We start from the raw sequence: 17,619 nt of genomic DNA on the forward strand, positions 1-17,619 counted from the left end.
TTCTAGTCATTTTAAAACATCCTGATATACGTTAGTATTTGCGTGTGTGTTTGGGTAAGGGGAAATATGTGTTGGAGGAGTCAAATGATGTGGTGAAATTCATCAATGTAATGCCTAAAAACAATACTTTTTCGTGTTTGTGGGTCACGTATGCACCCTGGAATTGTAGTGTAGAGTGATGGGACACCCGTGTGTGTTTTTCGAGTGAGAAATATTAAAAATTTGACGAGTCCGGCTCTGTCTTGAAAATGGCGGCTGTATTACCGTCAAACTTTTATTTGAATTGAACAGCATTACCATTGCAATCACAGGTAAGCAGTGCCCATGTGTGTGCCGGTTCTTTAGTTATTAAAGTTGTTCGAGTTATGTGACAATGTTGAAGCAGGCGTTGGAGTGCCCAGAAATATGTAGTTGAAGGCGAGTGTGACAAATTTCAAGCTTTCCCTCGGTCCTCTCAGGCGTGTGTTCACGTTCATCGTCATTCATTTCGTACTAAATACTCGCATGTTCTTACGTTCATTGATTAAGTCCAAATGAAGTTGTAGCAGCTTTGTTGCGAGTGTTGTGTGTTTATTATCACCAAGGTAGTGTGTTATTTAATAGGGTTGTGATAGATCCACCTGAGCACCAAATTTTTGTTGACATTCTACATTGAGGAACTCAGCTGTCGCGGCGTGCAAAGGTCACAATAGACTATAAATATGAAATTTGAAGATGTTGTAGTTAGTGAATCATCTTGATAGTAGGCTCAGCTAATCTCCAGTAAGATTTTAATATAAGAAATTTTGATCTATTTTTTTATTTTCCAAATGCCAGATTGTTGTGATAGATCTGTAAGTATGTAATAGAGAAAACAAATGGGATGTTAACAATTAGGGTGGAGTAGGAATAATGACTGAACCTACAATGTAAAAGGATTTTATATTTAGTGTAATATTTATTACCACAACATGATGAAAGGCTGTACTGCATACTGATGGTAAACGTAGTTTGTTTATAGTCGCAAATAGTGATTTTGTTTATCCATATGGTAGGATTTATGCCACATTGTAAGAAAAGTCACCCACATATTCCCATGTAGATCATACAAGAAAAGGAAAGAAATAACAAAATGTATATGTTGACTTATGTAATCTTTCAGTGACTAATGGGTATTATAATTATTGGAAGCCAAAATATTGGCATAGTTTCTACACTTGCCCATATGGAAAAAATTATAGTAATATTATATAACAGAAAACTAAAAGTTAATTTTGTGAATTATAATACATCAGTGTAATATATGTTTTTCTTGGTGGAAGTCCATAATAAAAAAGTTGCTAAAGGCATATACACTGTTTAGTGAAGCTTCAGTCATAGGATTGAGATGCCATGTTGTCCAGTCCTCCAAAAAGCAAATACACAACCAAATGAACCTATGACCATAAAACATAAGAACATAAGAATAAAGGAGACTGCAAAAGACCATAAGCCCTACACTAGGTAGCTCCGTATCCATCACCACCTGTCATCCCCATCCATAAAGTTGTCTAATCGTTTTTTAAAACAACGGATAGTTTCAGCGCTTACTACATGGTTAGTAAGTTTATTCCATTCATCGACCACCCTATTAGTAAACCAATACTTGCCTATTTCCTTCTTAAATCTAAATTTGTCCAGTTTATACCCATTACTGCAAGTCCTGCCCTGTTGTTTTATTATGATGACCTTGTTTGCATCACCCTTGTTATAGCCTTTGATCCACTTTAACACTTCTATTAGATCACCCTGCACTCTGCATCTTTCCAGAGAGTGTAAGTTTAGGCGCCTAAGCCTCTCTTTATAAGGCAAATTTCCGAGTCCATTTATCATTTTGGTCATTCTTCTCTATACTGATTCTAGTGAATTTATGTCCATTCTGTAGGACGGAGACCAAAACTGTACCACATAGTCAAGGATGGGTCTAACTATCGCTAGATAGGGTTTAATAATTACCTCTGCACTTCTATTCGTTACCGACCTAGCAATGAAGCCTAATGCACTGTTAGCTTTATTTCTGGCACTAATGCATTGCTTCCTGGTTTTAAGGTCCGGACTCACCAGAACTCCCAGGCCCCTCTCGCACTCAGATTTTTCTAAACATGTGTTATCTAAGTTGTATCTATTTTCGGGGTTGTGTAGCCTTACGTTTAACACGCTACACTTAGAGATATTGAAGTTCATTTGCCATTTCACTGACCATGTTAACAATTTATTAAGATCATCCTGCAGAATCTGGGTGTCGTCTCCTGACCTAATTAGGCATCCTGTTTTAGTTTCGTCCGCAAACTTACTAACATCACTATTTATCCCATCGTCTAAGTCGTTTATGTACATAATGAACAACAAGGGACCCAAAACCGAGCCATGGGGAACCCCGCTAGTAACATTGCCCCATATAGGATCTGGAATATGCCCTCAGTATAACCATCAGTACCTCGCATGGTATATATTAAAAAAAAAGTGCTGTGGAACTGAGATTCATGCATTACTTAAAGATATGCAACTCCTGTACACCCCACTGTCTGATCGGATACCAAAACCAGCCATCAATGTCCTTGACAAAGACGACCCTGATGACTTATAGAATTACGGGTATTGCATTACTAAATGGAGGTTAGGTTAGAATAGACAAATTTATCATACTTTAATTTCTTTGACCACTGCATCTATTAAAACAAAGATGGCATCTCAGTCAGCTCCAGCAGCTTCTTTCATAAGTGTATAACTTTTAGCAACCATTTCTGTTAATGATTTCCACAAAGAAAAAGGTATGTTACATGGATGTATTATAATTTATAGAAATAATATTTAATTTTCTAGTACTATAATGTGTATGTGTGCACTTACGAAAATTTACCAAATTATCCCTTTATTATTATATTACCACTCTGACAGTAGTTTTTTCAACAACTTTATTCAGTAAATGTTCAGTTTTGCACATGGGCGCAATATAGGATTAGAAAATTAATAATTGATTTTGTAAATTATAATGTATCAAGGTAATATGCAATTTTATGGGCAGAAATAAAAAAAAACAAAAGTTGCTAAAACAGATTTCGTAAGTAACGAAGTCACGCCAGACGAATGGTGCGCCATGTTTGTTATGATAGATGCAGACATCAAAAAAATGAATGGATGATAAATTGAAATTCGTCTAACCTACACTAACCTAACCTGTGTTTAATAAATCAGTACCTGCAATTTATGTCATCCGGATCATCCTTGTCATTGTCATCGTGAGAGACGTTGACGGGCTTTTCAATCACTCTCTCAGATTGCAGGGTACACAAGGTTCTTGCGGCTTGAAGGAATGCATGGATTTCAGCTCCATAGCATTCCCTCAAGAAAATGTACCTCATGAGGTACTGTCGGAAGTACCGAGGCTGTGATGTCCACCTTGTAACTGATGTTTCAAGTAGACTGGGTAGACAACAAACACTTGACAGACGACAAAATGGCGTCCCAATCCTATGCTACCAACTTCGTTTGTTAGCAGATTTGCCTGTAGCAAGGTATTTTTTATTTTAATTTCTGCCTAGAAAATCGCATCTTACATTTATGTATTATAACTTACAAGATTAATATTTAATTTTCGAACACTATATTGCACCCATGTGCAAAACTGAACAAATACCCTTTATTCTATGTAGCTACGGTATGACAATGATTTCTTATGGAGTGTAAAAGGTATTTATATATGTGCACACCCACACAATAGCATTAGAAAATTAATTATTAATTTTGTAAATTATAATACATCAACATAAGCATTAGAAAATTAATTATTAATTTTGTAAATTATAATACATCAACATAATATACATTTTTTCTTGGCAGAAATCAATAACAAAAACCTTGTTAAAAGTAAATACACTACCAAACAAAACTGCAAGCACAGGATCAAGAGGCCATGTTGTTGTCTGTCCAGTACAGTCAATGTCAGTTAGACAATGGCTTTGACATTGTGCACCAGGTGTTCTCCAATTCCAGGGGATGTCAGTAAGCACTGTTATGAAGATAATAGGGCCTTGGACTTAGTGGGAGAACATGGAGTTCTACTGTTGTCTGTTAATTGTCCAAGGTGCAATAAACTATGCTGTTTCTGCACATACCAACACATGTTGGTGTGCATATATTACATCACATGCATAAAAAAAATGTACTTTTAGCACTAGTGATTATAAAGGAACTTTTCTGGAGGAAAGTCATATTGAGCCTTGGCAGTTGATATGCTTCATAAATAAGTAGGTTTTGGAAAACTAGCCATAAATATGCCTTTTGTAATTTACAGTTTTCATTTGCAAGTATAGACTGGCACAATTTTTGTAGTGAAGTTTGCGAGGAGTGGTACAACAATCAGGAACCAATTGGTGGCTGGGGCATTATAGTGGAAATAGAAAGAGACATATATTACTCATAGGCACAGAAACATTGGGAGACATCTGTCTCAGGTGTGGATGTTTGGTGCCATTGAAAGGGAATCGAAGAAGTGCTTCCTTGTTCCACTCACAGACCCTTAGGGAGAGAAGAGGGGCACTGAGAATTTAGTGCCCCTCATTCACCATTTTGTCAGGCCAGGGCTCGTAATTTTCAGTGACTGTTGGTGTGCCTACCGTAACCCCAGAGATATTGGCTATACAAGCCATGCCATAAATCACTCCAAAAACTGCAGTGACCCAAACAACCAAGGAGTACACACAGACTGTCAAGCGTCATTAAAGTGATGTCAAGGAATGGGTACTGAGGCCTGGAATACGCCCTCAGTACTTCCACCAGTACCTCACAAGGTACATCTTTTTAAAGCAATGCTACAGAGCCGAAAGACATGCATTCCTTAAAGCTATTTAACAACTTTAAAAAAAGAGGGAGGATGAAGGGGAGTGGAGTGTATTTAGGGAGGGAATGATTTTATGCCTTTTTGTTTTTGGCTACCTCCCTTGAAAGGGGGAAAAAGCCTTGGTATATGTATGCATTCCCCACAGTCCGATTGAGTATTAAATCAGGCCATCAGTATCAGTAACGACAACAACAACTGAGATGATCTTTAGAATTACGGGTACCACATTACTAAATGCAACTATTAAAACAAATACATCTCAGTCACCTGCTGCGACTTCATTTGTTAATGAATCACTTTGAGATTTTTTTTTTTCTCCTAGAAACATGTATATTCCGTTGATGTATTATAATTTTCAAAATAGATATTTAGTATTCTATTGCTATACAGGTAGTCGTCGACTTACGACCTTTGCGACTTACGACTGATCGACTTTACGACCACGAGATAGTGCAATAATATTTAACATTTAATAAAGTAATAGAATTGCAATGTTATGCCTGGCAGTGCAGTACAATTACTTTGCACGCCACGAGACACAAGTACGACAATTTTGGCAGGCTGCCGGCAGCGTCAGCATTTCAGCCAGCCAAATATTCTTTCATTTTGTTTGTTTGAAGTAAAATGTTTCCTAATTTTGCATTGCATTTTGTATTTGTATATATTTTGCAATTAATAAAATGTAACAGTAAAACTTTTTTTTATGCCTAGGCTAGTTTGTTGTCGATAACAATATGTTCGGTACAGTATGTAAACGAAAAGAATGTGTTTTGAAATAAAATTTTACCTTACATTTTGTATTTTTATATGTTTTGCAATTAATAAAATGTAACAGTAAAACTTTTTTATGCTTAGTCTGTTGTCGATAACAATATGTTCGGTACAGCATTTTGTATTTTTATGTTTTGCGATTAATAAAATGTAACAGTAAACTTTGTTTATGCTCTGTTGTCGATATTTTCGGTATAGTACGTAAACGAAAAGAATGTGTTTTGAAATAGAAATTTTCCTAATTGTGCCTTGCAATGATTTTAATTTAACAAACAAAAAAGTATTTGTAGGTCAAAGATGACAGGACTTTATTCAGTATGCCTAGGCTGCGTTTCCTAACGAAAATTATAAAAAGTTAATGAATATTAAAGAACGTAACTCAAAGATAATACGATTTTATTCAGTATGCATACGTTTCCTAAAGAAAGTCTGGTGGTAAAATAATAAAAATGTTGAAAAATAGAGTATCTAATATCATAGGTCAAAGATGATAGGTTTTTATTCAGTATGCTTAGGCCTAAGCTACGTTTCCCAAAGAAAATCAGATAAAATTATAAAAATACTATACAACATAGTTCAAAGATGCTAAGATTATTTCAGTATGTTAAATATAATATACAAAACATATATACAGTAACAAAAATAATATATAAAGGGTAATATATACGGTAAAATCTGACTTGCGTCCAGATCGACTTACGACCTGTCTGTCGGAACCGAACTCGGTCGTAAGTCAACGACTACCTGTATAGTGTAAGTGTGCACTTCTAAAAATCTAACCAGTAAAATTCTACTTTAAACAGATACCGTAATTAAACTTCGAATGTTTCAGGTAGGGATACATCAGAGATAGTCATAGGCACTGAGCTTGCTACTGTTCAAGAATGGATAATTGATAATAAACTGTCATTACTTTGTGTCAAAATAGAATATGTACTGTTTGGATCCACCCGTAAATTGAAACAATGTGATAGTTTAAAAGTCAAATGTGGTGACAATGAAATAGAGGTTAAACAACTGGTTACCTATTTATAAGTGGCATTAGACCAAACTTTGTCTGCAGAGGTCGTAGCCAATAAAATACTCACTAAATGCTCAAACAAGACTAATTTTTTGTAGAGAAGTGCTATAAACTTTTATTTAAAAATCAAGTAATGCTGGTGTATGCACTCATTTTGATTATGCTTGTAGCTTATGGTATAGTGGACTATCCAAAAGGTATCCATCAAGACTGCAGGTGTCTCGAAATAAAATCATAAGAGTTATATTAGGCTTGCTGGTATTCTTTTGGAAATGCTCACCTACACAATATAGCATTAGAAAATTAAATAATAATTTTGTAAATTATAATGCATCAACGTGATGTATGTTTTTATTGGCAGAAATCAATTATAAAAGGGGAAAAAAGTTGCTAAAAGCAAATTCACAACCAAAGGAAGCTGCAGTTATATGATCGAGGTGCCATGTTGTCTGTTCAGTCCTGCTAAAAGCAAATACACTACTGAATGAAGCTGTAACTATAGGGTCTGGAATACGCCCTCAGCACTTCCTTCAGTACCTTTCATAATACAAATTTTTAAAACAGTGCTACGGAGCAGATTCATGCATTTCTTAAAGCTATGCAACTCCTGTACACCCCGTAGTACATAAGAACATAAGAATAAAGGAGACTGCAAGAGACCATAAGGCCTACAGTAGGCAGCTCCGAATCCATCACCACCTGTCGTCCCCATCCATAAAGTTGTCTAATAGTTTTTTAAAACAACTGATAGTTTCAGCGCTTACTACATGGTTACCAAGTTTATTCCATTCATCGACCACCCTATTAGTAAACCAATTCTTGCCTATTTCCTTCTTAAATCTAAATTTGTCCAGTTTATACCCATTACTGTGAGTCCTGCCCTGTTGTTTTATTATGATGACCTGTTTGCATCACCCTTGTTATAGGCTTATAGCCTTTGATCCACTTGAACACTTCTATTGGATCACCCCGCACTCTGCGTCTTTCCAGAGAGTGTAAGTTTAGGTGCCTAAGCCTCTCTTCGTAAGGCAGATTTCCGAGTCCATGTATCATTTTGGTCATTCTTCTCTGTACTGATTCAAGTGAATTTATGTCCATTCTGTAGGACAGAGACCAAAACTGTACCGCATAGTCAAGGATGGGTCTAACTATCGCTAGATAGAGTTTAATAATTACCTCTGCACTTCTATTCATTACTGTCCTAGCAATTAAACCTAATGCTCTGTTAGCTTTATTTCTGGCGCTAATCAGTGGTCTGATCAGATACCAAAACCGACCGTCGACATCCCTGACAACGACGACCCTGATGACCTATAGAATTACAGGTATTTCTTTACTAAAGACAGGTTAGGTTAGAATAGACAAATTTATCATCATCTCTTCAACCACTGCATCTATCAAAACAAAGGTGTTTCAAGCCCTCCCCCCCCCCGTGGCTCCTTTCGTAAGTGTATCACTTTTAGCAGCCTTTTCTGTTTTTGATTTCCGCAAAGAGAAACGTATATTATATGGATGTATTATAATTTAAAAATTTTATATTTAATTTTCTAATGCTGTATTGCATAGGCATACACTTCTGAAAATTTACCAACTTGTCTTGCAGGAGTTGTATAAAACCTTATGCATTTGTAAAAGTGGGAGTGTTTCCTGTTGATTAATCGAAACTAAATCATGTACACAACATTTAGTAAGTTTTTAGAAGTGATACCTATGCAATACAGTGATAGAGAATTAAATATTCATTTTGTATACTGTAATACATTAATGTAATATATGTTTTTCTTTGAGGAAAACAATAACCAAAAAAGTTCCTTAAAGTGATGCACTAGCAAATAGAGCCACAATGACAGCTTGAGACTATATTTGTTATGATGGATGCCAAGGTCAAAGAAATTATGGTAAAATCATCTCACCTAACCTGCATTTAGTAATGTGGTATCTATAATTCTAGAGGTTATCAGTGATGTTGATAGCCAGTTTTGGCATGCAATCAGACTGCGGGGTGCAGAGGAGTTTTATAGCTTGAAGAGTAGTGTGAAGCTTAGTTCAATAGCACTATTTTAGAAATATGTAGCATGGTGATGTCATGGTGGGAGAATACCCGGTACACAATGTTAATGCCATTGTCAAACTGACATTGACGGTACTGGACAAATAACGGTGCGGTGTCTTAAATCTATTGTCACAGTTTCATTCAGGAGTATTTGCTTTTTTTCTCCCTCTCTCACCCTCCCTCCCTCTCTCACCCTCTCTTCCACTCTCCCTCTCTCCTTTTTATTCCACCAAGAAAGCATTATGTTGATGTATTATTATTAACAAATGAATATCTAATTTCCTATCGCTATGTTGCATAGGTGAGCACTTCTAAAAAAAATACCAACATCAACAACAGTAAAAGCACCAAAGTACCTAAGATACAATATCCAGCCAGTAGTATTTAATAGCACCAGAAGCAGCTCAGGCTGCTGCCAAATTATACACTGGATTCTGTAAAAACAGTTTCTATCACACCAGTACTGTAATATGGAATGACCTCTCTTCAAACATAGTCATACCAACTGAAAAACCTTTAAGGATCAAGTTAGAACTATTTTCAGAAATCAGGAGTCTAAATTTCGTATATATCATGATGCTACTTCCAATTTTTAAGTTTGTTCTCTCCTCATGTGTACTTTAATAAACAGAATTTTTTTAGTGTGGTTACAGCTATTATAGCTCTAGTCAATTTTTTTATACTAGATTTTTTCTTATATAAAGTTGTTAGTATCAGTATTACTCCTGTATCATCATTATTACTGTATCATATTATTGTTACTGTCATTTCTGTTACAACTATTACCAGGGATAACAACCATGCCAATGACCACACTGAGGGACAAAAACAAAAGGGGCATTCTCCATCAGATCAACAATTGCCTAACACCCTCATCTCTCTGATTTTGCTGAAATTTGTTTTATAGGTAGTTTTAGGGCTCTAAACACATCACTGACCTTTTAAGGTCAATCTCAACAACCGTTCAGGAGATATGACTTCAGATATTTTGAGGTCATATGAGAGGTCACTAACATTTGGCAACCTATAACTAGGCTTAGAAAGGTCATAGTTATATAAATGTATATATATCTAGAACCAGAAAAAGACAAGGAATCCAAATATCAGTTTTAGAACTCTTAAGTTTAGAAAATAAAAAAAATCCCACTTCAGCAAAAATTTGAGGTCAGGATTTGACAGCTGGAGTATAAAAATTAATATATATATATATATATATATATATTGATAAGTATTTTAGACAAATGATTTGGATGATGGAGAACATAAACACAGGGGAAGGCACGGAACGGATACTTGGGAAAGGTTGTTTTTCTGGGGTGTTCTATAATTAAAATACTAGTTTGTTTTGATAAATCCTTCTCAATGGTTCAATGAATTCTTAGTTGAAATATATGCTGATTCTACAATTCTTCTAGTGAATTTATCAAAACCTTTATGCAGCACTTCAGCTCCCAGTGTGGTAAATGATTGAATTTTTCTGCATGAGCAACCAAAGAATTAGATGTCCCATGTGCTTTTATGTCACTTTTATGTTCATAAATTCTTTTATCTAATCCCCTTAATGACTCGCCATAATATGCCATTGTGCAACTATTGCACAGGATTTTGTATCCAACACTCTTTTCAGAATTCATTCTCTTTTCAGAAGTCTTTACCAAATCACTTATCCTTTTATTAGTTATTTTAGCTATGTTTATACATGCTCTTGTTAAATATTTGTCTATTATTGGTGAAATTTCTGAGCCAGGTACTGATACAAAATTGGTAGTATTTTTATCATTTCTCTCTTTCTTTCCATGATTATGAATATTTATTGCTTTTCTTGTTATTCTCCTCAACACTCCCTCTGGGTATCCAAGTTTGTCAAAGGTTTTCATAATATAATCAAATTCTTCTAGGTATTCTTTGCTACATATTCGTAGTGCCATGAGAAAAAAGCCTATTATTATACCACTCTTTGTCCTATCATCATGTGCGGAGAACATCTAATTCTTTGGTAGTTCATGCAGAAAAATTGATCATTTACCAAACTGGAAAGGAGCTGAAATACTGCATAAAGGTTTTGATAAATTCACTAGAATTCTGAAGAATTTTAGAATCAGCATATATTTCAATAAAGAATTCATTGAACCATCGATGAAGATTTATCAATTTAGTAAAACAAACTAGCAGTTTAATTATATAACACCTCAAAAAAATGACTTTTCCCAAGTATCCAACAAAATAACTAAGTTTAGTACATAAGCTTCAATTACAGTTTTCCATACACTGAAGAAGTTCTATGCAAACAAAACGTTAGAGTGTTTAGGGTTCCGTGCCTTCCCCTGTGTTTATGTTCTCCATCATCCAAATCATATACATATATACATACATATACCAAAGGATTTTTCCCCCTACAAGGGAGGTATCCAAAAAGAAAAATCCATAGAAACCACTTACACCCATTCCATTTCCTATATATTCCACTCCCCTCCACCTATTCCCTCCCTCTTATCTTGGCACCTCCTGGATGACGGGTCATCCCTGCATCATATATATATATATATAATACATATAAACATACACACACACACATACATAAACTAAAAGTTTTTCCCCCTTACAAGGGAAGTAGCCAAAAAACAAAGGCATAAAAACCACTCCCACCCATTCCATCCCCAACATACTCCACTCCCATTCCACCCCCTTCCCTCACCTCTTATCTTGGCACCTTCTGGATGATGGGTCATCCCTGCATCTTGCCCACTGCCCTGGGTCAGAAGCAGGGTTGTGGAGTCGGAGTTGGAGAGAGTCGGAGGTTTTAGCTGGGAGTCGGAGTCGGATTTCTAAGAGTACTAGGAGTTGGAGTTGGAATTTTTTATCCGATCCCAACTCCTTCCTTAAGTCCAATAAAATTAATTTTTAACATGGTTTCCCTGTTTGGTTTTACCAGTAGCACAATTTAGCAGTTTTTGTATGGTTTTGCTTTTATTTTTGGAGGCAATAGTATGCACTATGCACATACGTCTTCATGTATGTAAAAGTCAATGGAAGTGTTCTTGTGTGGTATACTGTTTTGTAGGAGCTATGTCATGCTGGGATAATGCCCCGAGATAAAATTTGACCAGTCTCAGAGGCCAGATAGGAATGACATTAGAGCATATGTCACAGCATTTGGTGATGACTGAAAATGGGAGGAACAATAGCGGCTATGAACAGTGTGCACAGGGGAAGGTTGTCTCTCTGTTTCCTGAACTGATTCCTGGTTTTTATGATAACATGGTGAAATTAATTCTGCAGTAAGTACTAGGTAGGGCATCCTCCATTAACCTTTCCTCATCATGATTTGTCACATTTTTTCCTAATATTGTGATAGAAGGTTTATGAGAATGGACAAATGAAATAACAGATGATTTTTTTTTTGGGGGGGGGGCACAAAGGGAAAAGAAAATATATAGCTTGAAGTGGCAACTCTGCCATTACAGATTTGAAAGTGCTCATAAGCTAGTAGATGATCATGAGCATAAATAATACCATTACATATTTAATATATATAAGTTTATACGAATATACGTGCTTGTGTGCATATACAGACGCTTCTCTACTTACGTTCATTGGTTTTACGTTTGAACTGACTGTAACAAAAAAAAATTAGTGAATTTTTTAGTTTAGCGCGCTCTCCGTTGTTCAAACGATACTTGCGCATGACGCTACGTCCATTGTTTACATTGCACAAACGACAAACTGAACATGCCTTGCCTCCTCCTCCTCCTCCACCACCATCTCAATTTATGTTGCTTGAATTTAATTTATTTGAAATTAATGTTATTATTTTACAATGTTGTGTGTATAATTAATGATTTAGGGGTGTTTTATAAGATACGGTAATAGAATTTACGGATGTATAGTACAGTAACGGCAGTTCGGAACGTAACTAAAACATAAGTTGAGGAGCGTCTGTATATATAAAGCTGGGTGAGTGTATATGTGAGTATATTTATCATACAAGTGAATGTTTCACATAAAAATAATATACATGAAAAATATTTATAAATGCTTGCTGAATAGGTGTGGGAGGCTGGTATATGGATCTGCAGAATAAATTTCCACATAGGGGTCAAGGAGTCGGGTGTCGGAGTCCGAGTCGGCATCCTAGGAATTCTAGGAGTTGGAGTCGGAGTCGGACCTTATACCATCCGACCCCGCAACCCTGGTCAGAAGCAGCAGAAGACACAGCACAACCCCAGCAAGGCTGCTTCATTAAAACTGCAACCCCCTCTCTGTCCCCTCATGCAGAAAAGAAGACAGGTAGAAATCTCTTCAGACTGTGTCAATTTATCTTTCACACATACTCCCACCTACCCCACCTCATGCATCACAGCATCATCCATATACAACCATTCTCCATTCACCCCTATCTTCTGTCTTCTCCCATCCTTCCTCAACAGACATTCCCCTCTTTCCTAATGCCCCCTTTACCCCATCCATCCATCCATCTCATCCAAGGTTGCCCCCCCCCCCATGTTCATTCCTTCCACCTCTGCCTTCCATACCTCTTTTACTAGTCCTTCCTCATTCATTCCCTCCATGTGTCCAAACCATCCTAATACTCTTTCATCAACCCTATCTCCCAACTCCCTTTCCACCCCCATTCTCCTCTTCACCTCCTCATTTCTCGCTCTATCCAGCCTAGTAACCCCTATCATACTTCTCAGGCACCTCATTTCAAACTCACTCAAATTCCTCCTCTCTTCTTCTCTTATAGATGAGAAAAATGAAGGCATAAGATTTGGCTATTAGAATTGGTATAAAAAGCTTGTTTATGCTAATATTTTTCATATAATTAACACATAAGTGTGAAAAACAGGTAGAGTTGATGGGCAGCATGTAAATATGGCTCTCACTTATGTGTTAATTATATGAAAAATATTAGCATTTTTTCTTCTTCTTCTTTCTTTTCTTTTACTGATTCTAATAGCCAAAGAATAATTTTTCTCATCTATAAATTTTTTCAATTTTAATACCCTAGAGATCTTGACCTCAATTTATTTGGATTCCTTGTCTTTTTCTGATTAATAGGTATATATTTATATAACCAACTTTTATTTCCCAAGTTATTGGTCGCTAAAAGTTAGTGACCTCATATGGCCTCAAAATATTTGAAGTCATATCTCCTGAACAGTTGTTGATCTCACAGAGAATGTTCCAACAACAATAGCGAAGAACATAACAGTGGGTCCCCATGGAGGCCACGAAATATCAAAACTCACAGAGGCAACAACAACCAGTTGCAAATTTAGCAGACCACATCGAATACCACCATGAGACAATAGTTACCCCTGCACAACCTCCAGAGAAGGAAGTTGATACATTTCAAAGTAAACAGTATACACAGTACAACACTGCAAAACCTCCAGAGGATGCATCTCAAATTACACAAAATGCACAAACACGCAGAACAGCACTGGAAGCATCATAGAACCAAACATTATAAACAATGATAGGATGCCAAATAATGTGGCAGGTGCACAGACAGGGCATTACCAAGACCTTGTTCTGTAGGCTACAGAAATAGTGAACAAACAAACAAAAGAAAGGGACTGTATGTTGTTACTACAGGATGGGAAGATGACATGGCATCACTGGTAAGGACTGTAGGTTCGACCACGTAAATAGTGTAGCTGATACAAAGGCTGGGTTTAACCAAGATCCTTTTCCAGAACAGGATGTAAAGAAAAGAAAAAGGAGTGAACAGGTTAAGTAAGAAGATATGTGCATTTTATAAGAGAAAGTGTTGCAAATTTGATATACAAGGTAGTGGATGTAAATGTGAACACCCAAAGACATGCCCTGAATTGATCAAGAATGCCCTTAACAAGTATGTTAGTGAGAAAGTGTGAATATTACCACCCCAAACTGTGTTGTGAGTCACTGAAGGAGGGAACTTGTAGTGAGGAGAAGTGCACCTACACCCACCTCAAAAGGACTGCAAAAACAAGTATGAGTGAGACGCAAATGGGAAACCGAAGGGAAATGAAAAACAGAACAGAGGGGGATAAAAGTGCTAACAGTGTAAACAACCAATCAAAAACTTTTTTAGAAAGTACCCAGCAGCAAATCCACACCCTCCAAGCTCAAAAGGGACAAATTCTGCAAATGATGCTGAATCAAAACAGTGGCACATGAGCAGCCAGTGGCAGTGGCACAACCACAAATTCAGCAAACGGTGAACTCAGTACCCCGACCCGTCCAGTGGCACCACCCACAACAACAGTGGGTAGCGTAGCTCCTCCTTGGGGATCCTTTATTACACAAAGATACTCTCTTCTCTTCCTCCACCACCACCAAACACATATTCATAATCATATCACTCACCGCTCCATTAACACACTGAAAGACAACACACTGCTGCATGCCAGACCCCCTGATATCCACCCTTCTGAATCCTCTCTCCCACGTAAGGACAGAGTCCACTTGGCCAGACTGCGATGCGGTCACCACCCAGCACTTCTAAGCTACCAGAGGAGGCTGGACAACAACAACAGTGGGTAGCACAATCCCAATCAGCTCAGTGCTAGATAAAATACTTCTGTGCAATGTACAGGGTCTGTACCCCATGAAGAACCACACAAAAGTGAAATACCTAGGGGACTATGTAAAGAAATTCATTACCTATTCCTAAGTCTAACAGAGTCCCGCATAAGTGAAGATATAATAGATGAGGAACTATCTCTATACCAAGAACTTTTTCCCCTATACGAGGGAGGTAGCCAAGTCAAAGGTACATACCTACTCCCACCCATTCCACTCCCATCCACCATTCTTTCCTCCTTCTCATCTTAGCTTCTCATGGATGATGGATCATCCCTGTTTTCCACACATTGCCCTGAGTCAGAAGCAATATAGCAAGACAGTGCATCCAGGGGAAGGCTGTGGTGGCACCATGTAATTGCACTGTGAGCAGCAGGCAAGTAGATTATGGATAGCGAATGATATCCCAGGCCTAAAGATTGATGCCTCTGCACAAACTATCATGAAAGAAACACCCTGATGAGCTGAGTGTAGTGACTGGAGCACCTTGTCACAGGAAGGGATGACAACACGGTTGTCATATAGGATGATTCTCATCATGTGTGTGGAGGCCTTCCCTGAAGTTATGGTTATCACATACCTGAGGATGGAGTTCATGTCGATACCTGGGCATCCCATCTTCAATGGTAGATGGCAGTTTGGTCATGGTCTCATCATTGGTTGTTGCCATGGTGATATCATCTCAGGTCACAGATTTTAGTGTCTGTAGGGCTGAAGAAGAAATTACTGTTGCAGTGGAGTCTTGGCTGCTGATTGCAGACAGAGGTGAATCACAAGTGTGGATGTGGTCCAGGAATATATGTGGCAGGGAAAGCTTGCAGTTATTATCACCATTGCTACCCTGGATAGTGGCTGCAATGTAGTCAGGTGGGTGAGTGTGGGCTTGCCAACTGGGTGGCGTGAGACACTGTCAGCTTCACTGTGTCATACCCCTTGCACATGGGTCATCTTGAAATGGTAATGGATTTTTTATTTATTTATTTATTATTTATTTATTTATTTACAAGCACCGGTTTTGCCATGTGTGCTTGGCCTATGGCGCGCCAATCAATCATCTGTTGCCATGGTGTCAGCGTGCTCGGCCAATCAGTCATCTCCATTGCTGTGACGTTACCACTCTCTCAGCCAATCGGGTTCTCGTGGACTGTTACCAAATCACCTTCACCGGCTAGATCATTTTGCCAAAAACAGACATGTTAATTTTTTAATTATTTATTAATCTATTTTTATTTATTCATTTATTCTTTTTTTCTGCTTTTCTTGAGGGTTCATAGGGATAGGTTTGGTATGTTTTTGAGGCTCCTGTCACCAAAAACCTTGAGGAGGAGTTTGTGGTCAACAGCAATTGTGAAGGCTGCACAGCCTAGTACAAAAAAATGCGCTTTCTCCAAGGTATCAACGACTGCTAATACCTTGCCTTAAGGGTGCCGTCGCGCTCGAGAATGAACTTCGTCAATTACGATCGGAATTTCGCTAATTTTTAATATGTTATATATACATATACTGAGATGTTCACCACCAATTTTCATATCATTTGGTTGAAAAACAATGAAGTAATTAAAAAAAAAACTTTTTTGAAAAATCACAAACGTTCTATCTCCTCATTTATCCATTGACTGAACATGCTGAAAAAATACCACAAATGCTCTATAGCAATACCTAAATAATTATTATACAGTTTTTGGAATTTCCTCTTAGTTTAGGAGAAAGATCTTTTTTTTTTTTTTTTTCTCCATAGAATACAGGTACTCCTCGTTTAACGACGACAATTGGGACCAGCGCGCCGTCGTTAACCGAATTGGTCATTAAGCGAAAGTGTATACATATACGTACATGTACTGTATGTACAATGTCCAGCAATACATGTATCTTTATTTTCGTGTATTTTCCCTCTTGTATACAGTACATTAAAGCTTTATTTACTGTTTATTTACGGTGGTTAGGTTCCTAAAATTACCGTATATGACCAAATCCGCATATGCTGACATTCCATATTGAATACCGGGGTATTTTTTTAGTTTCGACCATGGGCGCAATATAGCAATAGAAAATTAATGATTAATTTTGTAAATTAAAATGTATCAACGTAATATGCAATTTTGTGGGCGGAAATGAAAGTAAAAAATACCTTGCTACAAGTAAATATGCTAATGAACGAAGTCGGTAGCATAGGCTCGGGACGCCATCTTGTCATCTGCCAACGTCTCTCACAACGACGAGCCGGATGACATTTAATTTGCAGGTAATGATTTATTAAGCACAGGTTAGGTTAGACGAATTAATTTATCGTCCTTTCATTTCTTCGATATCGGCATCTATCATAACAAACATGGTGTACCATTCGTC

At 37.2% G+C, this 17,619-nt stretch overlaps 1 protein-coding gene across 6 annotated transcripts in view; it reads left to right on the plus strand.

The window, feature by feature from the left end:
* Positions 1-18: 18 nt before the first annotated feature.
* The window catches only part of LOC143035134 (pre-mRNA-splicing regulator WTAP-like), a 95,703-nt gene continuing 78,102 nt past the window's right edge, over positions 19-17,619 (plus strand). For 4 of the 6 annotated variants that reach the window (XM_076201737.1, XM_076201739.1, XM_076201738.1 and 1 more), the window contains exon 1: positions 19-311. Coding sequence is in view for 1 of the 6 variants with exons in the window: in XM_076201742.1 (XP_076057857.1) it covers positions 12,973-12,990 (18 nt within the window). In the remaining 5 variants the exon portion in view is untranslated. Of the gene's footprint in view, positions 312-12,797; positions 12,991-17,619 lie in introns of those variants that run through there. The other 2 variants (XM_076201736.1, XM_076201742.1) reach the window with 2 other exon arrangements.

Source organism: Oratosquilla oratoria, chromosome 18 (genome assembly GCF_046742065.1).
Source record: "Oratosquilla oratoria isolate Oo_2021 chromosome 18, ASM4674206v1, whole genome shotgun sequence".
Lineage (NCBI taxonomy): Eukaryota > Metazoa > Arthropoda > Malacostraca > Stomatopoda > Squillidae > Oratosquilla > Oratosquilla oratoria.